General features: G+C 39.0%; 1 protein-coding gene across 1 annotated transcript in view; it reads left to right on the forward strand.

The window, feature by feature from the left end:
- EFNB2 (ephrin B2) overlaps nucleotides 1-9,396 on the forward strand; it is a 49,156-nt gene extending 39,760 nt beyond the window's left edge. Inside the window, exons 4-5 of the mRNA XM_036386184.2 lie at nucleotides 159-272; nucleotides 1,873-9,396. Of these exons, the coding sequence (XP_036242077.1) occupies nucleotides 159-272; nucleotides 1,873-2,255 (497 nt within the window). The 3' untranslated portion in view covers nucleotides 2,256-9,396. The remainder of the gene's footprint in view (nucleotides 1-158; nucleotides 273-1,872) is intronic.
- Nucleotides 9,397-27,047: the final 17,651 nt, after the last annotated feature.

Raw genomic sequence — 27,047 nt, forward strand, 5'->3', positions numbered from 1 at the left:
TTGCTTTAAAAGGGAAATTACGTTCTTATATCTCCCAGTCCTTTGCATAAAGGTTCTTCTGTTTAAACCATTTGTGTCTCACGAGGTACCTAGAGCCAGCTTGTGAGGCTCCATACCATCAAGTGCCAAAGCTGCATGAGTCCTCTTTCTCTCCCCAGATCCCAACTCAGCAGGGCAGCCCCGGTACACGGATCCCACCAAGCGCCCCGAGCAGGAAGCTGGCACCAACGGGAAGAGTTCCACCACCAGCCCCTTTGTGAAGGACCACTCAGGTAGGTGTGGTGGGACTTTGCCCTGGAGCATCTTCTCCTCCTTTGTCCCCAAATGTTTTATTTTACTATTAACATCCTAGAAAAGCAAATGTTTTCATCGTGAGATGAAGCAAAAGCCAGTTCTGATTGCCCCGGTGGATAGTGTGTGGGAGCTGCAAGTTATGGCAACAGCTGCTCTCTCCCCTCTTCCACTCTGCTGTAGAAGTTAATTACATCTTGTCACAGTGTCTCTCATTTACAGGAAAATTTCTGGATAGGGCATTTGCTAAGCAGCTTTACAGTGGTCAGTGCTGCCTTACATTTAGTACTCTGGCAGATGATCGAGTCTCTTTCTCTTCCCGCATAATACATTATCAAGTGGTTCTTGACAGCCATTTATAAAGTATATTTCAGGGCATCTATAATTAATGTCCTGATGTTTTAGCTGACCATATGAAGTCTAGACATGTATGGCTGGTCTTCTACTAAATGTAAAGTTTTGGGGTTTTGTTTTATTTTTTTTCAATAATTATCTAAGCAAAATAAATAGATTATTCAAAAAAAATATCTTCAGGATGTATTTCACTCATAGGGTGAACAAGAGAAAGCCTAACTCTTAAGACTCAAACTGTCCAGAATAAAATTCAGTAATTAGTAATGCTACAAAGCAAAACTTTGCTGACAGGTGATTCTGGGTTTCCCAAAAAAGGCCACAAGATTTTCTTGCCAGCTGGGTCTTTAATTACTGCGCTAGTGAATCTTTGATACAGTAAGTGGCTTCAGCTGATCCCTGCAGAGGCTTTGGTGGGAAGAGTTAACAATTATGTGAATATAGTATCTGCATCATTTTTCCGTTGTGAGTGAACATCAAGAGAGGGAAATATGTTAAAACTTAAAAGTGAAAAAGTGTCAATGAGCATTCATGTAATTTTTGTGACAAATAATATGATGGTGTGATAAGCAGCAAATATTCAACAGGCTGTTCAGCACGTAAGCTTTTCCTGACTACCAAATGAGTGGTGTTGTTTTCTTTTAAGTAAATGTAAGCTAATACTAACAGACATGCCATAAGCATTCTGCCTGTCTCCCATGCTGCCTCAAGCTCCTTAGTTTCATTTCCAAGCAAGAGGAGTCCCTGTAAAGAGGCACTAAGGATGGTTTAACTTAAATCAATATGTGAAAGATAAAATAGCAGAGGGAACAGCGTGGCTCTGAACAGTACCAGTTGTTCTGAGAATTGTAATTTCCCTGTGTTATTTTCCCTTCCAGTCCTATCCCACCCCTCTCTTGTGCCTGGGGCTGGCCTGCATCTGTTAAAAGATGCTGTGTGCATCAAAGGCTGCCTTGTCAGTGACAGTTCTCGCCGCTGATGGATGATGATGTATGAAACAGGGTGGTTTGGGAGCAACACAAAAGTGAGACCAACAGGCACAAAGTCTTGCTTTATATCGATTGCTGACTTTGGCTGTTTGCATTTAGCTATCTAACAGGGTAATTGGTTTGTCAAAGTTTAGCTGTCAGTTAATTCTTCCAGTCTTGCTTACTCTACACATTTTTAAGCAACGTAAATGGGTCACAGGATGGCAATAACTTTTGTCTATTGTATTTCCGTTCTTTCCAGGATCTAGCACAGATGGCAGTAAGGCTGGGCATTCCAGTATACTGGGTTCAGAGGTGGCCTTATTTGCAGGGATTGCATCAGGGTGCATCATTTTCATCGTCATCATCATCACTTTGGTGGTTCTTTTGTTGAAGTACCGGAGAAGACACAGGAAGCATTCCCCGCAACACACGACAACTCTATCACTTAGTACATTAGCCACCCCAAAACGCAGTGGCAACAACAATGGTTCTGAGCCCAGTGACATTATCATTCCTCTAAGGACTGCAGACAGTGTCTTTTGCCCCCACTATGAAAAGGTCAGCGGCGACTATGGACATCCGGTGTACATAGTTCAAGAGATGCCTCCTCAGAGTCCAGCAAACATTTATTACAAGGTCTGAGGAACACACAACCAGCTCTGTGGTACAGTTGAGTCATAGAGGAAACTCACTGGTCAAATGCTTTCTGTTGGGGTTTGTGATGACGCCTTGTGCGCTAGCATTGACTTAAGCACAGGGGGGAGAAGGCAACAGCTCTTTCTCCAGGAACCGACGCGAGCTGGACAGCTTACCTAGTCTGTAGAATCCCTATCTCGGTGAATAAGTATTCACTAAAAGCTGGAAGACTTTTCTGTAGAAGATGCCCATTCTGATTGCTGTACTCTTGTTACATTCATCATCCTCAAAGCCATGTGCTGTGGGCATTCAGGCATGTACAAAAGCCAAGGGAAGATGGAGCAATCCGTGGATGTTAATAGCTCTAGGCATCCTGGGAAGGTGCTCTAGGATATATCAAGCTTGAAATGCAATCTTCTGACTTTTGTGTGTCTCTCTCAGTGCGTATTGGATTTGTCACACAGACCTTGGTGTCTAAGTAAGACTTGTTAAAGTTCTCTTGCTTTTAGTCCGTCACTGTTCCATTTGTTTCTGTTAACCGGGGCTCTGCCATCCTTCACATAAGATTTCCTTTCACTCCACCTCCTGAATCACTAATGGAACATTAATGTTTGGAGATCCGCACTCCATCCATCTGCTACAGCAGCCTCACTCGAATGGGTAATGCATTTATAAAAATTGTGTTTGATAGTAAGGAGCCTTCCAGCCAAAAAGTTAGGCTGTCAACAAAGTCAAGAGCAGGACTGGGTGGTGGAGGGAAGGGCTGATTGAGGTTGCAATTGAATATTGCTGCCTCAGAAATAGAAGCTGGGAAGAAAAAAAAATGCATTTAGGTAGCACAGCACTTTGGTATGCTAAGTTTTAAGAGGCAAGCAGGAAACACAATAACATGTGCAGTGGATTAAGGCTGCATTTGAAGGAATTCACGGTTATCAAATACCACTGTGCAGAAAAAAATAGTACCTTCAATACAGTAGAACAAAGGGGTATTGTTAGTAAGTCAACAAGCCTGGAGAAGACAAGACAATAGCAGGCCACTGAGGATGTATTAGGGCAGGGCTGTTGTGGTACTGGCAATAAAATGCACAGCTTTGAAGCTGTAGCAAAAACATAGTCTGCCTTGGATGACTTTTAAGCAGACTCAGCTGCTATACGATCACATTATACTAAACACAGGGAAAGCATTTAAGAAAACAACTGAGAGCCAAGTGCCTAAGATGATTATAAGCCAGTGGGTCAAAAGAGCTGTAATTCTATCACTGATAAAGTTGTAGGGAAAACAACAAAACAACAAACCACAAAACCTTGCTCATCTCTAAAAGTAAGGCAGAATTTCTTTGTGACCGACCCTTTTGGCACTTTGGCTTATTGTAGTGCTGTCCCTGCACAGTGAGTGTAGGTACTGACTGACACAGCAGTTCATTGGTGCTCTGTTGCAAAGTTAAAGCACATATGGCAAACCTCTGGCAGTCCATAAGGGTAAAATAAATTATGACACTGAGATGGAGAAGGAAAATATGTCTTATTTATAATAGGTGTATAGAACACAAGGGATATAAAGTGAGAGTTTTTCTTTTGTTCATTCTTTCTTACCTTTGGTTTGGATTTTTTTACTAATATATATTTTGAGATTGCACAGAATCTACACCAGAAGATGTGAAATTCATTTGCGGCAATTGCATAGTCTTAACTTGTCATCATTTTCCATATATGTGTGTGTGTGTGTCTATGTATATACACACATATATAAGTATATATGCATACGTATGTATATATATGTATGCATATGCGCACATTTTTTTTAAAAATAAACTACTTCTGGAAAAAAAAAAAAAAACAGCTATCCTAAACCACCAGTGGGAGCATAGTTTAAAAAAAAATTCCAAAGCATCTTGTAAGAAGAAAGTAGAAAATATAAGGTCCAAAATATCAGGAATTCAGTGTTACTGCATCACGTATTTAACAGCAACAAGATGTGCCGGCATTTATTTTATGTGTTGTGTTTTCCCTTGCCTTACAGGCTGATGTGTTCTGTAGATTTTGTTGAGGTTCGTAGAGGGGGGTTTCAGGTTAAAGTTTTCTCTTTAGCGTGGCTATTCCCCTAAAGCTCCCACCCTAGGGAGGAAATAAAAAAAAAAAAACCTCTACTTTTATATGTGCTATGCAAATAGACATTTCTAACATAGTCATGTTACTATGGTAACACTTCGCTTTCTGATTTGGAAAGAAAATGTAGCAACAGCATTTTAGGGTTCTCAGACCTCTGGTGAGCACCTGCAAGAAAAAAAAAAGAAAAAAAAGAGAAAGAAAAGAAAAATATCTGTCATAGAAATGATCACTCTCTTTGTTTTCTGAACCTGAAGATAATGTTGGGATGTTGGCCCAAAAGAGAGAAACAAAAAACAAAAAAAATTCCAACCCATGGTTCTGTGGAAGGTTACCATGGTGACTAACTACAGTACATATGTAATTCTTTTCAACAACCCTTCTTTTCTATGAATCCATCCATACAAGGTTCTCTTGTAAGTCATTAAGATTTTATTTTGGGGGAGGGGAAGGGAAAAGATGGGCTTACTGATCCTTATTTTTATTAAATCATATCTATGCTTCATCAGTTGGCTACATTCTAGTTATATACTAAACTGTGAAAAAAAATCAGACTAATTGCTCAAGAGCAACCTGCAACCAATGGAAAAAAAAAAAGTACTGTGCGTCTGTTTTGTGTCTGGTGCAGAATTATGACAATCTACCAACTGTTCCTTTCTTTGACGTTGGTCCAGCTTTGAAAAGTTACTGTAAATGCCTTGCTTGTATGATCATCCCTAGTCACCCAAATTGGAATTTGCACCATCATGTCTAAGTGAAGATGCTGTAAATAGGTTCAGATTTACTGTATATGGATTTGGGGTGTTACAGTAGCCTTATTCACATTTTTAAATAATTTAAAAACCCACATTAAAACAAGATAAAAAAGGCTTTTCTTAACCAGATTGTGTATATAGAGCAATGTTGGTTTTTTATAAAGTCTGAGCAAGATGTTTTGTATAAAATTTGAATTTTGCAATGTATTTAGCTACAGCTTGTTTAAAGGCAGTGTCATTCCCCTTTGCACTGTATTGAGGAAAAAATTATATAAAAGGTTGCCAAATTGCCGCATATTTGTGCTGAAATTGTGTACCATGAATATTTATTTAAGAATTTCTTTGTCCAGTTTGTAAGTAACACAGTATTATGCTTGAGTTATAAATAATTTCTTCTTTCTTTTTCTTTTTTTTTTTTTTTAATTTTATTTTTTGGTTTCGTTTGTTTGTTTGTTTCATTCTGTATTAAAACTAGCCGGTCATAAGTTTGAAATCTGCTTTAGTTCCACATTGCAATTAGTTCCCAGAAAATGAAAATTATGAAAATCACATTCCACATCTGTTTCAAACTGAATTTGTTCTTAAAAAAATAAAATATTTTTTTCCTATGGAAACCTTGCCTTCTAAGTATTTTCTTCTTTAGTTTTGCAATTTTTTTCTTTTTTAAAGGATGAAATAAATAAGAAAGTCACCAAGCTTGCCTGCCTGCCTCCCCCCGTCTCTCTCTTCCTTCTCTCCCCCCTCTCTCCAACCTGATTGCTAGTGGTTTATAGGAAATCTCCTTAGAGTACACTGACTTCTGTTAGCCTACTTCTTTCAAATTCTCTCTTCCATATATCAGCAGATTTTAGGAATCACCTTGGCATCTTATGCCCTTGGAAGGCAGTGAACTGCAGTTAGATGCAGTAGCCAGGTTTCTTGGATGATCTTGGAGTTGAGAGTACAACCACATAAATAATTCACAGACATTATGTGGTAGATGTACTCTGTGGGAAGAATCAGAGGAAAAAAAAAAAACACCTGAAGCTTTCTCCTGAGGAGGGCCAATGGTGAGCCTGGGGTGACAGGGCTGAGCAAGAAGGGACAGGAGATGAAAGACATTGGGAGGATAAGAAAGGATTGGAAGTGCTGCAAAGTCAAGACATCTCTTCATGGTTCTTTTACTGCAGCCTGGGGGAGATGGGGGCCAACGTGCAGGTAGCATGAGCCTTAATACAACTCCTGTGATTCTGCTGCCCTAATTTTCACTAGGGTAACAAATTCACTTATAAAATAATACCTTCATTTTCTGACAAAGCCCAGTCACCCTGAAAGTGAAGCACCTTTCCGTTTGTTAGCAGCACATAAATGGTATGATGGTCCATGGAGTAACAGGTGGGAAGGTCTACAGAGGGCAAATATGCATTTGTCACTTTAACAATAGATGCCAATTAGCCATAGAAATTTCACAGTTAGCTATTTGTAGTATGGGTCATGCAATTCCCATTTGTCAAACTATTTATTTTTTTCTGAATAATCAGAGAAAAATGACAGTATAGCTAGCACACTTGGCATGTCACAATGACGCAAGTACTCTGAAATGGGATGTACAGAAACCCCTGGACTGGAAGATGGTTGAACTAGTATGACTTCTTGCAGTTGGAGCTCCTTTTGGAGATCCAGGTCACAGAATCTGTGCTGGAAGTTGACCTTAAAGGGAAAGTAACAGTGACACTTTGGTTCACCTCCTGGCTCTGGTACAGATGACCTTGGAGATTTGGTCCAGCAGAAGGTATAAGTGAAATATGTGAGCATCCTCTGGCATCTCAGTAAATCTTGGGCCTAATCCTCTATTTAGGTCTGTAAGCCACTTCAAAGGAGGTAGCCGTGTGTTCTCTGAGCACACAGCTACTCAGCTGGATTGTGGTTTCACTCCCTGCTCCATGGCTGCACACGGCAATTCCCCTTGCTGGTCTCGGTGGGTTGTCGTGAGGGCTCCCACGTCGTCATCTGCTGTGAGGTGCTCAGGTCTGGTCTGTGCTGAGAGCCTGTCTGGCACAGCCATCTGTTAGAGCTGTGGCTCTAGCTTAGTTAAGGCCAAGGCTATTGTTTGTATTTTAATCCTTGTTAAATACTGGAAGCTGTTGATAAACAAATACTTCAATAGTGTCAAGTTTACACGGCATTTCCATTACTGTGCCTCTTTTTTCCAAGTATATTATAATATATATTTATAACTAGCATGTATACTGACACCCATGGACACCTATTTTTGCCACTGCCTTAGCAACAAGGGAAAATTGCTGTTGCTAAAAAACTGTGTCTCCACTGGGAGGGAAAAATCCTTACCAGTGTAATAACTATCTGTATATTTATGCCTGGGGCCAAGGATGCTTGGTTAACAGGAGTGCCTTGCACGCATACCTTCCCAAACAGAGCAGAACCTCCACTGAGTTGCTGAACTCATTTTAGTAAAAGATGCCTTAGACACTCAGCATAAAGTCATTGTCTTACAACCCATCTTCTATAACTTGCAGAGGAAAAAAATACTTTCATTTTTTCCTGCTGCTGACATCTCACTATTAATTATCAAACAAGCACAAAATCAGAATTTACTGCCTTTATTACAAAACTGGTTCTCTGGCAAGAGCTAGTCCAAATCAATAGGCTCCACTAAGTGGAAAATAAAATTATAATTCACAGTAGTTATCCACCTAGAGTGGAATTAGGATCTGTTATATAAAATAGTGCCTCACAAAGTAAGCATAACAATGTTACTGCCTTGGTTTAAAACCTTGTACCTCTTGTTCAGCCTGTCTCTTTAGCTTTGCTGTGATGCATTGATCAAATGCTCACTCAGTCAGCAGCACTCGTGTTTTGATTCTATGGGCACCATAAATTTTCTTTTTGCAGAAAAGCTTAAAATTTTGTAGTGGTTAGCAAAATAAAGGACAATGAAAATGCAGTCTTTCTAACTGCTGCTCTCCATCTTCACAGCCACAATACAAATTTTGGTGGGGAAAATACCCAAGGTTTGAAAACACCAAACAAACTCCTTATACAATTGGTATGTCATTACATGAAGCATCAGACCAGAAATCAAGTAATATTTGTTTTGGAAAAAAAAATGGATGTTGGAGCGTATAGCACAGTGTATTAATGGTTGTGCTATTCATAATCCAAATGGTGCTGGATTCAGCTGACTGAGCTATCGTCTATGAAACAAAATAATAACACTCGTCTTTCACATGAGTCATGCAAATACTTTGATGCGTAATAAAGGCATAATGCAATCCATAGGAAACTCTCTTGAGAAGGAGGGGCAAGAGCCTGCCCATACACAGTGAGGATGAGGAGGTGGAGCTGCTGGTGGCTGCTTCTGGAGGAAGGACTGTGGAACTGTGGGATGAGGCAAGAGAGGGAAAGTGTGTGAGAGGGCAGTGACTTTCTGAGCAGTGACTTCTTTCAGGGAGATCTGCAATGACAAAATCCAGGCAGAAATCAGAGCAAGGTGGCAGCTGTGGAGGTAGAGAAACAGGGTCTTCACAGCTCTGGGAAAGGCTTTGGTGGAAAACACGTGCAGAAGAAAGTGTTGACAGATGAAAAGCAAGTGTAGTGTTTGATAAGTATTGGTTGTTGTTTCAGGTAGGTGAGGAGATCAGGCCAGGTTGTTCTATTAGACACTGAGAGGAGACTGAGCCTAAATAAGGAGAACCCAGGCCAAAACTCAGTGCTTTCTGCAACCTCGGATCCTGTGAAAAAGAAATCAAGGATCTGCAAGAACTGTAGGACAAGTCAAACTCCAGAAAGCAGAGAACCTTGTGCAGAGCTGTCATAGACAGCTGGAATACAACTTGTGTTTTCATAAGTGCATTGAAAAACCCTCATGTGCTTAGACTGCTGAAGAAGTGCAATTATTAAATTAATAATATGGGGAATTCTTGGAGGGTGGGAGGATAGTTGCTTCTAGATCAGACCTTCAGTGGCTATAAATTAGCATAGTTCAGTTTGATATCTGATCCTACGTATCACAGTTCAGAGTTGCACATGCATAAGCAATACTCATACAGATTTTACTATAGCCCTCAACTATGAGGAAATGCTTTATAAGAGTGTTGTTCTGAATATTATGAAGATCATACTCAAAAACATACCAACAGTGACTTGCTTTTATAAAATACTGCTATCAATGCCATAAAAATTGTATTTTGTATTTTACTGAACATTGTCAGCAATTTGCTGTATCTGTTCATTAAAAGTAGGTTGGATTACTAGCAAATGTGTAATAAAAATTGTTCATGTTTTAATGAGTCTTTTTGGCCTCTCTTTAATATTTAAACTCATTCCTTCCTACTCCTGCATTCAATTCTATTTCTTATGCTTAACAGGCAGGTCAGCTGTGCAGTGTTATTACATTATCTGTTCATGCCCACATGCTATGTTTCTAGTCTTTCCAAATCTCTTAATTTGTTCAACATACCTAATTCTGACTGTCTTTAAACTCAGCTGTTGGACGTGTATGACCACATGAATAATTTAGTAATCATTCGGAATCAATAGCACTTCAGCTTTCATTGCCATGAGAAATATGGGAGGATGAGAGGCCAGGAGGCCAGAAGAGCCCTTTGTTTGTCACACTAAAAGATCCTGAGATTTGGGGAAATCCAAATGATGATGAAAGAGTTAAAAATCATGCATGTGCTGCCTTTGCTTCACACTTTCCCTTCATTATGTGTTATGTTTTCTTTATATACATAACCAACAAAGCATATCTGAATTTTCCAGGTCTCAAAACAGGGTCCAAGCTGTAGAGATGCATATGGCTGGGTCTGTAGGTCTTTTCTCAAATTCCCACTGTTGAGTAAATGCTGGCTGCTTTCCTTCAGCCTGTTTATTGCACACCCAGATGCCTTGCCCTGATCACCTGCTCATCACACCAGCCCTGCCCATCACACCAGCCCTCGCTGGGGCTTCATATGTTCCCAAATGAGGTTTAATTTCTGCACAAAGCTTTTGTTACTCACCCTGAAACTTTCTTTTCAAATATTGCCCTAGGCTTTCCTCCCTTTATATGCCTGTCTCTGGATTTCAGCTGGTGATGACATTTCCTGAAAAAAAATAAGGTTCTGATGGAACACAGGAACCGTCCCTGTACCAAGAGTGTGTTTTCTTATAAGCCCCTTATTTTTCAATCAGCTTTAGTTTGAATTTTTATATGGCTTTATCTCTTCCTTTTGTATTTATGCAGTTGCATCTGAAGGAAAATAGAATGCTGTAAAATCCTAAATACAATTTAAATATAGCTTGTTTCAATCCACTTGGTTTTACATTTCCATTTATCAATACATTACGCTAAAAATATCTCAGATTGCTTTGTCCTGCTTCTTGTAATTTAAGAAAAGTTATTGAATACGTTATAATTTCTTCTCAGAAAAGTGTAAGCAGTTCACTTTGGAAAGCATCATTTGAGCAGAATTAAGAAGAAGTTATCAATGTGCAGCACAAAACTGAGTGAGCATATTTGAAAAAGACAGAATGACTTTTGGCAATAACCAATACTTGGTTTTGGTTTGTTTCCTTAAGCCAGCTCAAAACTGGAGAGGAGAAAGTGCTGTTGGTTTTACTGCCAGTGCCCCAGTCTGGTGGCAGCCAGCTTCTTTATGTAGCTTTGTCCTTTCAGTCTCTTATGACAAGCTTAGTGATAAAACTGAATTCTGGATGCTTTGGCCACCGAAAGGTGTAACCTATGTGATTACACACAATACAAGGGATTTATACTAGGACATTGTTCCTGCAGAAGAGACATAAATCCCTTTTGCCAGCTTCCCTCCACTCCCTTCTAGTGCTGCATTTCAAACCAGCAGACGTTTTTACTTTGGATTTTTTACTCAGCCTAAATATTTCAAAGATAGCATCAGAACTATATTTATCAAGTTATACAACTGTGTAGCTGGCTGCTTGCAATGTTTCCACAGCATCCTCTTCACACAAGACACCATTAATAGACTGGTGCCTACAAGCATCCAGATGAGACTTGGGAGACTCATTTTTGCACCAGCTTTTTGAGACATCTTACCACTGCACTTTAGCTGTGTCACGCTACTGATGGATTGAAAAACCAACACACTTTGCTGCAGAAAGGCCCCATCAGTGCTGACCAAAGTCAGACAGACCGCTTTTATTTTCTCTTTCGGCCGCAATCAGGGAGGGATTTGCAGTCGAGGCTCTCGCAGGGAGGCGGAGAGGAGGTGGCGAGGTCCCACTGCCCAGCACTTTGATAAATCCCGCTCGAAGGGCAGAGCTGCTCCGTGGTGCACAAGGCAGGAGTTTGACCCAGCTCTGGCCGGGCTCCGAGCGCGGCAGACGCAGGGCTGGAGCTGCCAGCCATGAGGTTGGGCCATTCAGCTCTCTGTGCACGGCCGGCAGAGAAAGCGCTTGGAATCCCAAAGATCCCTTGGCAGTGGGCTGAGCCTGTGAGGGAGGCACGTGGGGGCCGAGCCCGGGCTCTTGGTGTGCCTTAGCTCAGCTGCTGCACCGCTCTGCCAGACGCGCTTTGCAAGGAACAATGAGGAGGATCCGCCTTAATTAAACCCTTGGAAGCTTCCCGGGCGGTGAGAATCACGGATGCAGGGACGAGCAGCTGTGACTGCCGCAGCAGCATCTTCTGCAGACCCGGAGGTCGGCACCTCTCTGGAGAGGCTGTTTGTGGGCCGCGGGCGGAGATCTGGGAAGGTTTACACTTCCCGCTTATTCTTTGATGGCTCCACTTAACATTACTGCCGGCTCCTGGAACAGCGGCTGACCCAAACGTGATTTCTTAAGCCTAAAGTGAAGTTTCTCGTTGGTGCAGCCGATTGATTTCGGTGCCCTGAAGAATTTGGCCCCTGATTACCAACGAGCTGACAGACATTAATCAGGTGGCAATTAAATCCCTATAAAATATAAGGCCCATTCAGTAACGTTTCCAAGTCCCCTAGAAATACTGGCTCTTGGAAATATCCTACCCATTGCCAGCTGTTCTAAGATAAACATAATTGTTAAGTGTACTGAGGGTTTTTTTTTTTCTTTAGGGGAGGTGAAAAATTAGAACTCTAAGCACTTTTAATGCATGTTGAAATTATGATTTTTTTTTTAAAATCTCCCTGAATTCCAGGCCTATGTGGCTTTTTGTGGAGGTGAGTTTTACAGTTCAGTCACACATTCATATGAAAGAGTGTTTTCTTTGATCAATTTTTAGCTTTCCACTTTTGAATCTCTCTATTCCTTTCTTCTGAGACAGGAAAATCAACTTCTAAATTCTATCACTTGTTAGCATATTTCTACCTTAAAGAAAAGTTAAAATTCATTCATCTCATTCTCTTTCTTGTGGTATCCATGCTTCCCTGTCTATTTCCATTTAGTGAATTTTCCATGCTCCAAACACTTTTTTTTCCTGTACTTTGAACTTCCCTTAGTTCTGCTTTGTCCCTTAAAAGAAAGAGTGAGGAGTCCCTAGTTTACTAGTCAAAATTGCATGGCTCTTTCTTAATGTATAACCTTAGTAAAGCTGAGGAGGAACTGCATTAGAAACAGCTTGGATGCCATCCTGGCCAGTTATTGTGTCCCCAGCATTTTAGGAAACTACTCCTGTAAAACATCCTGGATGGTGATAAAGCACTTTAAGCTTGCATTAATAGTAGCAGGATTTGAAACTGCTCAGCACCTCTTAGCTATCCTATCCAGAAAGAAAGGATTATATTTTTGGCTGCAGTTGCAAAGCTTAAGAGGTTTCTACCTCTGTTTCTCTATGGCAAAATCAGGATATTTCCTTTATAATATATTAACAGGAAATATTTCTCTGAATACTCTGTTGTTGTATCTTCCAACCAGATGCATAAAACTCCTTTCTCAAATAGCCCTCTTAATCCATTCTTTTCCTCACAAACCACATGAATCACCCATGTACTAACAAATTGCCTCATTTCTCAATCCATCTTTTTTAGACAGACCACACCCTGAGCTAAGTCTGGGTCCTTTCCCACGTCCTAAAAGTCCCTGCTAGCAACCAGACTGTGACCATCTCCATGACCTCTGAAAACATGCAGTTTAGGTCATTCACCAGGGATGTAGGAGTCCTGGGTTGAAACACACAGCTAGCATGATTCAGAACAGAGCTATGATTTCAGGTTAGTACCCTGTCAGTTATTTTCTGTTGCAGTTTTATCACTTTTGGTAGGTGAAACAGCTGTTGCTCAGAAAAGCCTCTAAAAGTCATGAACCAGCAGCCTAGGGCTGCAATTCTGCTCACCAGTCACTTGCAGAGGCATTATCCTGTTGTTGCTCAGTGAGAAAGGTGGATCAAGGTTATCCCCAAACCTGACATTTAGGGAGTTCCCCTTTAACATGGAGGGCATGGTTCACATCTCAGAGAAGACTGCAAGCCCACTTGCACAGCCTAAATCTTGTTTGATTTGACCCTCACATTGTCCCAATTTGCCACATCCTAAAGGCAGAGATTGGGTCTTACTGGCAATGCACTCTCCTCTGAGCTTTTGTCTTGGGCTGAGATGCCAAACACTTCCCTAAAGGTGGACGGTAGACTCCTTCAGGAGGTTTCTTTTTTCAGAAATCAAGGGGCCAATGTCAGGGAGAGGTGTCAGCAGCAGCAATCAGAGAGATTCAGATGAGAAAATGCAGAACAAAGAGCCTGACTGCTTCTGAAGATCCAAAAAAAGATGAATCTGTCAATTTTTGCTCTAAACGGGAAGCTGAACTTTAAGTCGTGGCTTAAGCAAAGGGCAGCATATGGCAGCACTACAGCTGTTTGAAATCCGCATGCACTTCACACTGGCACTTTGACAAACGCTATTGTGTTACAAACACTGGATGACACAGTGAGTCTGGCGCTGCATTCAGCTCTGCCCTACGCAGCCATAATTCCCACTGACTTTGTACACCATAATTCCCACTGATTTTGTCTATACCAAAAAATGTATGGAAGTGCGTAGGACCGAAACAAATACCCAGTGCTTGTAAGGAATCCTTCTGGCAGACTGAGCAACATTTGATATGGTTAGACCCCTGTAGCAGGAAGCGTGAATGCTATAATATGGAACTGGAGGAAAAATTAGGGAATCCATGAGGTCTAGAAGACGCCTGGTGATTTTAAAGACAAAACTTGAATTTCTGCGCTGGAGCCACAGACATGCTGGCTGGTCATTATAAGGGGAGCAGGGCTCCTCCTGCTGAGATCCATTTACTGTCTTTCATACTCTGCTTTTTGTCTCTCTGCCAGTTTCTACAGGGAAAGAAAGAATTCAGAGGGTTGTTGGTTTTTTTTTTTTCTGGAGTGAAAGCCTACAGGAGGCCTAAAAAGAGCTCTACACAAATATATCAGAGAGGAGATCATGTTGCAGGGAAGCTGTGGCTGCCAATGATGAGATGTTCAGTTTCTTAGCCACTTTAGGTCAGAAACCAGGTGTTGTGTTGTTGATCCCATGGCTGCTTGCCATCCCCTGCCTCCTCCTGTAACAAACAGTCTCAGACGAACAGCTTTCACAGCTCCAGATGTTTAAAAATACACTTTTAGGGTACTTGAACAAGAAAGTGCTCTTTGCAAAGTGCTGCTTTCTATGCTCAGTGGCAGAGCCGGTGCTGACTCCTCTACACTGATTTTTAGATGGCATTTTAAAAGCTTCAACAAGTCTGGACACATATTTTCTTTGCTTAAAACATGCTTAACTCTTTCAGCACTGTGATTTTAGATCCCCCTGATGTTCATACAACTACAAAGGGCTTAAAATCCAAACAGTGGAAAATAAATGGGAAATCAATGGTCTTTTTTTTCAGAAAGAGTAAAGGCAGAAAGGAACAATGTTATAAACATATCTATGAAATCAACTTTCTTGTGCATTTTTTAACACTTAGGGAGAGAACAAGCAGGCTTATGCCAAATGGTCAGGCAGCAGGGACAATTTTTGCAAAGGGTACAATACTTGCAGAAAATACCATCCCACTGGAGCATTTGGGGCGCTTTATAACAGTCACAGTTCCAAATTTATTAAGCCAAATGACATTAACAACTGTGGGAAAAACAGAGCAAGAGTTAAAAATCATTTAAAATTTAGGTAAAAATCTATCCTCATGTTAAAGACAAGTACTTTATGCTAAAAGAGGCAGAGCTGGTGCTGGCATCAAAGACAAGGATGTCAGCAGGAAGTGCCAAGGAAACAGCTGAGGCCTTGCACTTCAAAAAGCTTAACTCTGGGTGAGGGATGTTCCCACCAACAGTCAAGATTCACAGATGACATTTTCAGATGTCTTCGGTTTTTTGCATCCAGGCAGTCACATGATGGATCCTATGCCATATGTCTTTTCTATGGGCTTCAGTTTCTTAGGTGTGTACAACTGCTTTCAGTTCTCCACTATAAGGTGGAAAAGAAAGCCTGGCTGGTTTGCCTTGTTATTTTAGAATTAGTTCCGTGAGATTTGGACGGATTCCTATTTCTCTTCCATTAGCAGAGACAATTTTTAGCTGCTAAATGCAGTGTTAACCAGTTTCTCTGACAAGGACATGGCTGACCCCTCAGATCTTTGACAAATGATTGATTCAATCTAGAAATGTCTATTTATAAACTAATGAAAAAAAAAAAGTTAAGGATGAATAAACTAATTAATAAGCAGTGTATTCCTGTTGGCAACATGAATAAAATTACTGCTAGGTCAACAGAGAATTCAACATTGCTCCATATGCTTCTTTTAGTGATGTTCAAACAGCACAGGTGTAAACTTTGAGTGACCTTATTTATTTCATGTTTAAGTGGGTCATTAAAGGAAACTGTTACATATTAAACAAATTTTGATTCCTTCCTTCTACTATGAAGAGGAATAGTAAGCTTCTTATCTTGTTGATACATCTAGAGTTCTTATCAAATTTTCCTGCTTTTGGAAAAACTCTGTATCCTCAGAAATGAAGCTGAATTTCCCTTAAAATCAGAGGCACAATCTTAAACATTTATAATCTGAATGAGGGAAAGAGACACTCTGACTTTATGTGTTTAATACCCTTAATTCATTTATTTGCTGAGGTAGGGTGGGAAACCTCAGTCTGAAGGGGTGGGGAAAGGACAAGCAGCCTCAGGCAGAGCTGAGTTACATCTCTGTGCCCCAGATGCAGAAAGACTTGTGGGCATTGCAATGCTCAAACTTAAATTTTAGGTGTCTGACTTCTGTTGTGGAGTCCAAGACCCAAATGGTGCATGAATTCTCCACTGGATGCCTAGGGAGAAGAATTAGGTGAATCATAGCCTATCCAGCTAAATTCATCTATTATGCACAAGCTCTGAAGCCAGTAGTGTTAAATTAAAAATTACATGGGAAACACTTAGCCTGTGGTTTACTTGAAAGAAAAAAAAAAAAGACAAAACGAGTGAAAGTGTGTATTTCTTTAAATTTTCTGCTGACAGACCAGAGATAATTAGCCTACAGCTGCAGACTGGGGCAAACAGCTCTTTTTTCTGCCTAGAAGCAGCAGGTGAAAACCCTGAGAGAGAAGCTGGGTGCCACTGACTTAATTTAGTTGCTTAGATTGAAGGCAGCACACAACAAGAGAAAGAAACAGGGAGGTGGCAAATCTTGAAGCCCAGGATTTCTAAAGAGTGGCAGTTAATAAACAGAAACGGGAGTAGGACTGGAAAGAAGAAAGGATTAAAAATATGTACTTGTGACACCCCTGTAGTATCACAGATGCTTTTGAGATGTGTCAGCTAGACACAAGCCCAGACTCAAACACTGCACTCTGATGAGAGATGTCATACGGCAATGGAGAATTGTAAACAATAGAAGATGGAGGAGTGTTACAAAAAAACATCATGAACCTATACACTGCTAGACACATATCTTATGCAAAAATAACCTTTCCCAGTTGTCTGATGTGCTCCTCCCACACATGGTTCTGCACTTTACCAAGGTCTGCTGTTTTGCACTCCTTGTGACCCCCAGATACGCACTTCTGTAGTGAGCCAAAACACAATCATGCATTGCTTGCAACGTTTCTTGTATTGTGAGTACCTTTATTTTAGAAATGTATTAACATGAAGATTATTTAATTTTTGTGAAGGGGAAATTGCTTATCTGTTTTAATAAGCAACAGTTTAGTAATAATAAAAGGCAATAATAAAAATGACAACAAATTAACATAACTATCTCCCCACATAAATTGTTATGATACCTGTTCTATTGGGCATTTGTTTGAAGAGGCTTTTTTTTATCTGCGTGAGATTATAAAATGTATAGAGATAAAATTGCTCCATTTTTTTTCCTGGAAGGATCTTCAAAGTAGACTGATCACTGTATGCTGGCATTTTAATAACATCAATGGGATGTCTTGTGGAGTAAGCCTAAGTAAGTGTGGCAAAGTAAAGTACATTATATAAATATATTAAAATGAAAGGGTAAAAGTTGTCTTCTACCACTTTCAACACTTTCATTTGAAGGTAAGAAAGAGCAGTGTCAAAGAATATTGTGCTGCTTTGAGAATCAGGAGATAAAGAATACTGGCCACTGACAACCACCAGTCTCTCTTTCTTCCCATGTGCTGTGGACACACATAGTCAGGAAGTCTAAGGAATTGAGAGAAATCCTTGTTTTGGGCTCTTAGTAGGTACAGTGACTACAGCCGTGATGTAAAGCCAGGTATGACTCCACAAAAGAACCGTAGCTCTAGCCGTACTTAATAGATTAGGCAAGGTGTTGCACAAATACTTGGAGTAATTGTCCAGAAACAACAAAGTCACATTTGAACAGCCTTTACCCAAGAATAATATTCTGGCTATGAGAGGGCTCTCTAGGTAAGGCACATAAACAGGTGGAAAAAAAGCCACAAGTACCCCTTAGTGGCCTAAGTTTTCTCTCTGTACCCACATTCTGCTCTACCTGAGCAAACAACCAGAGCAGCAGGTAACCAGGAGTAGGTGCAGAGACAGTACCATGAAGGTCAAATCAGGAAACAATTACTCCTGTTTGTTTTGTTTATTATTTCCCCATTTTTAAATTTCTCGTTATGTCAAGTTATAGAGGATTTGTTTCTTGACATGCCATAATGAAGTATGTACGTCATCCAGTGCAATGTATGTTGTTGGTTTTCTTTAAAGCCTACTCTAGCAGCCATTGTATTTGATATATCATCACATCAGCAAATTTATATGCTTTTGATTAAACTTTTTTTTGGTTTAGAATGGCACCTCTTACTAACACATAAGAGCAGAGCCAAGTAGAATAGCAAACAGAAGGAGGAAGAATGCTGGAGGAAAAAACCTGCAGTTCTTGGATAGCTGCTTACAGATTTTGTATAAAAACCTGTGAAGATCTCTTGTCACTGAGCAAAAAAAAAATGTTTTAGAGGTTTACAGAAAGTGTTAACAACTGCATACTAGGCATTATTTTCCTCTTGTTAAGCAAAATAAATAATTAAAGTATCAAGGCTTTTCAAAGATTCTACCAAGAGGCAAGTGCCAGCTCTTTGTTTATTTATTTACGTTTATAAATTAGTGATATATTGGATGCAAAATCATTTGAAGGGTTGCATATTTATCCAGTGTGAATAAATCTCAAGGCCTGTGTTAAATTTATGGCAGCACAGTGAAACTCAGCCATGCCCACGCACCTGCATGAAGTGGGTGTTTTTGTTCCTTGGATCATGTGGATCATCTCCACTGTAAACTATGCATTAATAAAGAGCAGAGCAGGCATTTACCATATTCCCTTTTGGAACTAAGAAATAAAAGGTAACTTGCATACTTGGCTGCCTTTGAGGAGGCTTCTAGAAAAAAATGTTCAGAAGGTAAATGAGAGGAATATAATGACTAACAAAATAAGGAAAAATACTGTGCCATTTTAAGTGTAAATGTATCTTGGAAACACCACCCCAAAGTGCTACTGAATAGCTATGTCTATGCAAAGTGTCTTTTGCTGGCCATTTGAAAAAATAAACACAATCACCAAACCTGAAAAACCTCTTTTGTAGAGACATCAAATATAAACTATAACTTTCTGGTAATCTTACACCTGTCAACCAGTTTGATTTTTTCCAGCCATTCTGGCCTCAGAAAAGGAAACAATTCAGAGAACCGGTCCCCCACCTGACACCTATCTCATCATCAGTTTTCACAGCAGAGTGTGCTGGCAAGAAACACTTTCATCAGGAGATCAGAAGTTTGAAGAGCTGCTTGTCCAGAGGGCAGGTATTCCTCAAGAAGGACAGGAAGCAAGATTGGGGTGGTTTTAGCAAGTGAGGTCAATAATGTACAGGTCCAGCAAGAAAAATGCAGGAGGGAATGCTGGTAGGCAGGGAGCAATGCTCTGCAGAAATCCACAGCATCTCCACTCAGTTCCCTATTCCCTGTATGGGCAGCTTGAAATCAGCATGGCTGTTCACAGAGTGTGGTAAAAAAGATATTAAAAACTAGTCTCAACTAATCAGAAATATCCTGAAGATTTTTAATGCATTTTCCATACCTCTTTTTTTTTTTTTTTTTTTTTTTTTTACCAAAAGTGTCACAGTAGTCTATATTAGTGCCACCTTGTTTCAAGGAAACATATTTACATTGCCACAAGAATAATCACATGATTCAAAAGCCCTTCAGTGCTTTGTGGCTGTAGGCTTACATTGCATCTTGCAGGAGGATTGTGATTGTTGGGGTCTTTTTGTACAACTTCTCTCAATTTTCTTAAGGCAAAAGAAAACTTCTGTGGATAGATGTGGCACTATCTTCCTTTTGTCTCTTCATTTTTAGGTGTGCTCACAATATAAAATACTGTGCAATTTCAGAAGGATATAAATGAAAGAATTAATTGAAAAATAAGTACCTTCATCTATGTCTCTTTTTAAACTTCCTGCATAGCCAAAAATTAGATAGTGGAATATGTTTTTTTCCTCTTTAGATTTTTATTTGAACATTTGTGTTAAAAAATCAAATTCAAACAAATCAAGTCCACAGCTTTGTGCATATACCTTTTCCCTGAGGCAGAATTATTAGATTGTTGTACTATTGATTTGGGGGGGGGGGGGGGGGGAGGCACCAAAAAAAAAAAAAAAGAAAACACAACTTTTTTTTCAGTTTTTTTTTGCAGATGGGTCAGGATAAATACCATCTCTTCTTATGTGTTTGACTGCTCAGTCTTATCTGATTTAGTTCAATGAGCTTTCATGCCAATTTACTCATGGGCCAACTTTGCTTGCAAAGTGCTAATTGAGAGAAGGCACCATTGCTCAGGGCTATCTGCTTTCTGGCTAGGACAGCTGATTTTACTGACGACATTACAGCCAATGTTTCCAACCCAGATGATGAAAATGGGAAGATTTGAACTGGGTCATCATTTTGATACAATTAAAATGAAAATGTTTGTGGCATTGCCAGGGTTTAAGTAATCTGCAAGTGGACACTGAAGTTTTAGCATGGAGCATATCTGTGTCAGATTCAATTCAGGTAATCACAGGTAAGTTTAAACACCACAATTTCAATGTTTTTATCTCTTTGTAGTAGACCTCATTTAGGCACTCATTTGGGCTTTATTGACACCAGGCTCTTGTGCAAGAATTAAGGCAGAAGAGGCTCCTGGAGTACTTCATAACTGTGAAGGCCTTGGTCAGATTTAAAAGAACGGTTTACAAAAGCTCCTCGGAGTGAAAGTCTGGAGGTATCCTAACCCCACACAGTGAGGGTGCCAGTCAGTCATTGGGGTGGGTCACAGAGGTTACTGGAGATAAAGGAATTTTGCAAACCCTGCACAGATACTTCATGATTCAACGCACCAAGAGGGCAATGTGCTCACTCCACTGAGCAATTTAATGTCCTGGAGTAATGAAACGATAAGTCTGTTCCACACAATGGGCTGTCAAAAAAACCATAATAATAACGATGATGTGATTCCTGTAGAAGAACTCCAGAAAGTTTTACTTCAAAGACTTAAAATTGTTTGTTTTTTTTTGTTTTGTTTTGGTTTTGTTTTCTTGTTTTGTTTGTTTTTTTAATGCAAAATCATAATTAACTCAAATAAGCTCCCATAGCGCAGGGTGAAATAAAGATAATCACTAACATTGAGAAATACTGATTCAGCCATTTTCATCCATTACACGTGGCTGACATAGTTAATTCCTGTTGTCCCTGTGAAACATTGTAGATTGCTGGACAGGAAAACGTAGCTTGGTCCAGAAAGTGTGTACTTAATTTTACCCTAACTTATGTTTCATTTATTTATTGGTTTAGCCTCAAATTAGATGGAACTTAGAACCCTCAAATTAGACCTTGTCTTTTACTTGCAGATGTACTGAGCCTCTCCTAAAAGTAATGTGTACACATGGATGTGCCACAGTATGTGCTTTCATGTCCACACTCCTGTAATCTTCAGATGCTTGTATTTAATTAATACTTATTAAATTAATACTTGGGGGGGGGGAAAGGTGGTTAATATGTAACAACTGCTCTTTCTCAGAACAAAAGCCATTTATAAAAAGTATGCAGAATATTTGAAACTAGTAAACCCAAGTGGCCTATTATATATTCTTCGTATTATACATTCACACTCTACAAGAAGGTCTGTATACCCAGACTTTGACAGGTTGCACTATTTTTTTTCTCTAGTTACAGTTCATTTTTACAAGCTTTGCTCAGGTAGAACAAGATGAAGGATGACTCTGCTTCTATCTAATGAGCACAGGTACAGTTAAGCCCTCAATATACTGGTTTAAATTTAAACAGTAAAATGGAGCCTCTGTAAATGTGAATAAAGGCATTTTATTATCACTACTGATAGCATATAAGCTTTAGATAACTAATTATCTCCATTTTTTTCTTGCATCATGCACCAAGTTTTGCTTTGTTTAACCACAAATTTAGGGTAAGCTTGTCACTACCACAGCAAATACATTAATAATAGCCATTTCATTTTCAGCAGTAACTGGGCTGTATTATATTCAGTAATGTACACTACAGAATGACTTGGAATGGAGCCATTTCTAGAATACAGCTTTCAAACTTTTTTCAGAAATCATGCATAATGGGGGAATGAAATATGGTTGCAATACAGGAATAATGTTTGGACAGTTATATTGTAATTGTATGCTGTATTTCCTGAAGTGAAATCCATACTTGAGTACTTGCAAATGTGAACCTAAGTTCCAAAACTTGCTGATTTTCTACCAAGAATCCTTGTCTGCTTTCTATGGTACTTGGTTCTAGTCTTATGTCAGAAAATTTAATGTCACTGTAAAACAAAAGGAAGGTAATTCACAAGCATATATATTACCTTGTTAAGCTGAATTGCATTTCCTACTGAACAATGAAGTTTTAGAGAAAATGCTCAATGTTTCTCAGTTTCATAAAGGATTTTGCAAGCAATGTTACATCTGTCCTGACACTTATGGATAAAGTGTCTTTGTCATCTGACTTAGCAAAAGAATCGGTCAATTACTTGATTATTTTTCTCTCTGTATAAAACCCTTAACCTTTTACTATGAAATACTCATTTCTAAGTGCAGTGCCAGCTTGTGGAAGGCTTGATAACAGCTCATAGGCCCAGATGAATATGATAATTCATTTAACTTTTATTTCAAATCCACTTATTTGTTACAGGCATCAATCACATCTAAAAGCTTGAAGATGAGTGTACAAGCTGCACTTAGATGTGTAGTTTGTGTGGTCAGGAGCCTAAAGAGATGAAGCACAGATGTAGTGCAAGCTGAAGCTGGCAGCACAGACAAGGTGTGAAATAGCAGCCTTGCAGATCAAATACCAGGTCAATGAAACATTTTTAAGCTACTTTAAGGTATCTGCTACTAGCTTTTTGCTGTTTGCATTAAATATTTGTTGTTTTGATAGTTACTAATGTTTAGCTCATACAACTCAACATTTTTAGCTTTCTTCAGCTATAGACCTGGAGGGTTTTGTGTTCTATATCACAGAGATTCCATGTCATACTATAGTCTTCTAATCCTATTAGAGCTGCATCTGTTATGATATTAATTGTTGGAAAATGGTATTTAATAGTTATCCTATTATACAGTCTTTTCCTTTATCACTGATTTGTTTCATATCTCTAGAGCTCAGATTTTCTTCTGGCTTTAGTTCAGTATGTTTGAAAAATTAGAGCCCCAACAAAGGCATGAATGGAAGCATGATATCCTCACTCCCTCTTCTTGGCTAACACAAAGAAAGTGTAGTATATCTCTCCTTTGTTTCTAGGTAAGGATTTAGAATGGCTTTTAAAATATCTCACATTACTTTTCTCACATTGTTTATCCAATATGACCAATCATAGCAGGCTCTCTTCCAATCCTCTTGTTTAACTTATCAGCTTGTTAGTTCTGTGGAATCTTTCTCATACATTTTTTTCCCTTCACACAACACTCACCACAGGTGAAATTCATTCCTGTTTCTGTAACCAATTCAAGGATCACATGATAAATTATTGCTTAAATTTATAGCAATATTCTGAAGACATAAATTAATTTTTAAGGACCTGGTATGGTCCTCTGAACAGGTGTGAGTTTAAACTAATAAGATAGAGTTCTTTTCCACTGGAAAACTTGCAGCTTTGCTGCTACTTTCAAACCATTTAAACTTTCAGTCTCCTTGACTATAAATGCAGTTTGCAGTGAGTGAAGCCCATGGTAATGTGATGCTTAAGCCTCATTTGTATGGAAGGCAAACAATGGCTGTTACAGAGTTTCTGAATGGTGTGGGGGACCAAATTATCCAGTAGCTTCAGTATGAGCGATTCAATGAAAATATTTTAAAATTTCAGAAAAAAGAACTGACACCTGCATGCTTGGTATTATCTACAGCTGAATTAACTGGGAGAAGCAGCTATGAAGAAAGTGATTATCATAATGATAAGAAAAAGAATGAACTAATTTCAGTGCTTGACTAATTTCTGTAGATTAATAATTAATACTACATTTGGTGTAAGAAAGATCAAGAAAATAGGATTTTTTTTCACTCTAGAGAGAAAGGAAAAAAAGACAAACTTACATAGGTCTAACAGGGTTTTTTTGCTATTTTCAACCAACAAACAAATTTTCTGTCAGAAAACTAAACATTCTCATAGCACATTCTCTGTTCTATATCTCAGTCAAAAATTCAAGAAGATTAATTAATGCACAATACGATAAGTTTGATTTAATTCTATATACAGGGCCATGGTTTCTGATACATTTAATATAAAGTATTATGTAAAGTCCTCTACATAATATAAAGTTGAGATCTGTGCTGGAGACCTTAAGCTGTATATAGACCTTTTCTTGTGGACCTGCAATGCAAAACCTAGCATATTTAAAATATCATATTGTGTTTTATTTTTGGAAGTTCAATAAGAGTGTTTATAAATAAAGGGAAAAAAAAAACCTCAGTGCAGCTTTCACACCTCATGTTTTGAGCAAATCTGTATTTTGCAAATACAAACGGAGTGTATCTTCTTCATGTGAAAAGAACTTCCCCTAGAATAGTCGCTGCATGGCTGTGGCTTTGTGGACCAGGCATTCTTCCATGATGTGTCTTTTACTTATTCCTCTTGAGTACCTTTCTTCCACTTTCGGTGACATGAATCTGCCATGAAGGTGTGCCACATGTCCTGGTATGTTGACTGGCATTGTTTGTCACACAGTGGAATGTCTGCCTGCTTTACCCAGACTTGTCATTTGCTGAGGTTGTGCAGTTCTACCAACCTACAGGAGGAGAATACCTGAGGGGTAGATTTGGCACTGAGCATGCCTGCTAACAGAGGTAGTCTTTATGAAATGCTTCCCAGCAACAATGTGCCTGTGAAACAAAGGCAGCTATTAACTAAACATGACTTTGTAATAATATTAATACTCCTCCAATACAATATAAATAAAATTCAGAAATAAGCAGCACCTACTGCTGACTGAGACAAAAAAGTAGAGATAAACTTTAATTAAAGGGAAAAAATCACAATGTTTTTGCTTCAATATTTTTTCTGCTTTGAAAGGTCGCTCTCTTTCTCAGTGTTCCTTTCTATAATTTCCTTTTTCCTCTAGTGAAAAATATTTTAGCCTGCATTTAATTCTTTTGTCCATCCTTTTCTTACTTATTTTTGCATGTTGTATTAAAGCTTGTGATTCACTATGATATCCAATAGTTGATATATTAGACCCTGTTACTGCAGTCACTGTTCTTGCCATGCTTCCTTCCTCTCTTAATATCTGTCTTCACAATTACTCAATCATTATCTTTGTTATTATCCTGTTTCTCTTGTGCCTTATCTCTGTTTCACTCATCCTTTCCATCCCTGCAGCTGGTCTCCCTCTCCTGTCACCTCTTTGGAGTCTAAAACTAGGCGTGTGTCATCAAAGAAATATTTCATATGCATTGATTTTTCCCTAAGTGCATCTGGTTGTCTCTTTAGTTTTACTACTTGATATTTCAGTACCACAAATGATAATATTTTTAAATGTTCTGTTTTGGTTTACCATTTCATTCCTTCACAGGGAAAAAAAAAGTTTTATTGCATACCTGAAAAACTGACACCACTTGAAAAATCCCCAGTAGATTACACAAATGTTCATGATGATTTACTGTATCCACATTAAAAGCTGACTTCAAGAAGAGGTTGTACACCATGTCTATGGAAACTAGCAATTTCTTATTCTGTGACTATCTCCTCTAAAGTTAGAGCAATTTGCTCTGTTGAGGAAAAGAAATTAACTCGGACTACTTGCACTGCAGTGGTAATGATGTCTGAGCTAACTATGTTAAGATAGTCGAGATAGCTCTGTGCTTCAGGGAACTCACTTCTGAGCAGCCATATCCCAGGAATAGTGAGATAATTAGGAAGCAGTTTCAGATAACTGATGGCAGTGCTTCACATTGTAGAAGTATTGCTATATATGCTAGAAAAAAGAGATTTTTGGATTAGTGGTTTCACATGCTACAACTCCATCCTCTAAAAATCAAGCCCTTTAAAGCCAGGATGGTTATGTGAAGTGAGAGCAATCAAAGTCACACAACATTGTTAAACAGAGTGCTACTATGAATGTTCTAAAGGGCATGTTTGGAATTACATTACCTCCTGATTAGCAGTGGCTTTTCTGTCTTCCTTCGTTGTGAGGATGACAAAAAATTTCTGTCTTGAATGTGTGCAAAAAATCCCTTGGGCGGCCAAACCTTAATAGTACCTCCATTTTCAACTTCTGGTTGTGAGATTCTTTTCTGTAGTGTTTCAGAGGGTGGGAAGATTTTTTTTTTTTCTTTCTTTTCATCTCAGAAAGCCTAATGGTGTGTCCAAGAAATCCCTAGAGAAATAAATCTAGACCTTCAGGATCTCTTCCTTTTCTCTCTTCCAGACCCCTGTTGAATATCTGGAACAATGATCAGTGAATGCTTAAAGTGAATGATTAGTGTATCAGTCTCTACCATATTAATCAATGATGTTTCTTTAAATGCTGTTTCACAGCTATTAAACAATGAGTTCTTATGAAACGGGATTTTCATAAACAGCATATGGAGCTGACTGCAAACCAGATTTGCTTCTTACTTCGCTCAAAAAAGAGTCAAGCTGATTCTGCCAATATTAGGCAAAGTCGGTCATCTCCATGAGATCTTTCTGGAACAAACAATAAGATATTTTTATGAATTTTTTCCCCTTTTTTCCCCTCCCTCACAGCAGTATTTTTCTCCTTAAATGTTATATTTATGGCTGTATTTTAGCCTTAATTTAAAATGAACAAAAATAATTGGGGATGACCTACCTAGACTGTTTTGAAAGGTTTCCATGTCTATACCTCACATATTTGAGGGTTTTCATGTGTATCCTGCCATTAAATGAATAGCAGAGAATAAATAAAATATACTGTATTTTTTCCACCTGAAATCAGCACAGAGTTGAGTAAAGGCTACACTGTGTGTGTGTGAAGTGCTTCCTTATTCCTGTTTCAGGGTGCTATACCTAAAGTAAGACCATGCAA

Source organism: Molothrus ater, chromosome 2 (genome assembly GCF_012460135.2).
Source record: "Molothrus ater isolate BHLD 08-10-18 breed brown headed cowbird chromosome 2, BPBGC_Mater_1.1, whole genome shotgun sequence".
NCBI classification, from domain to species: domain Eukaryota; kingdom Metazoa; phylum Chordata; class Aves; order Passeriformes; family Icteridae; genus Molothrus; species Molothrus ater.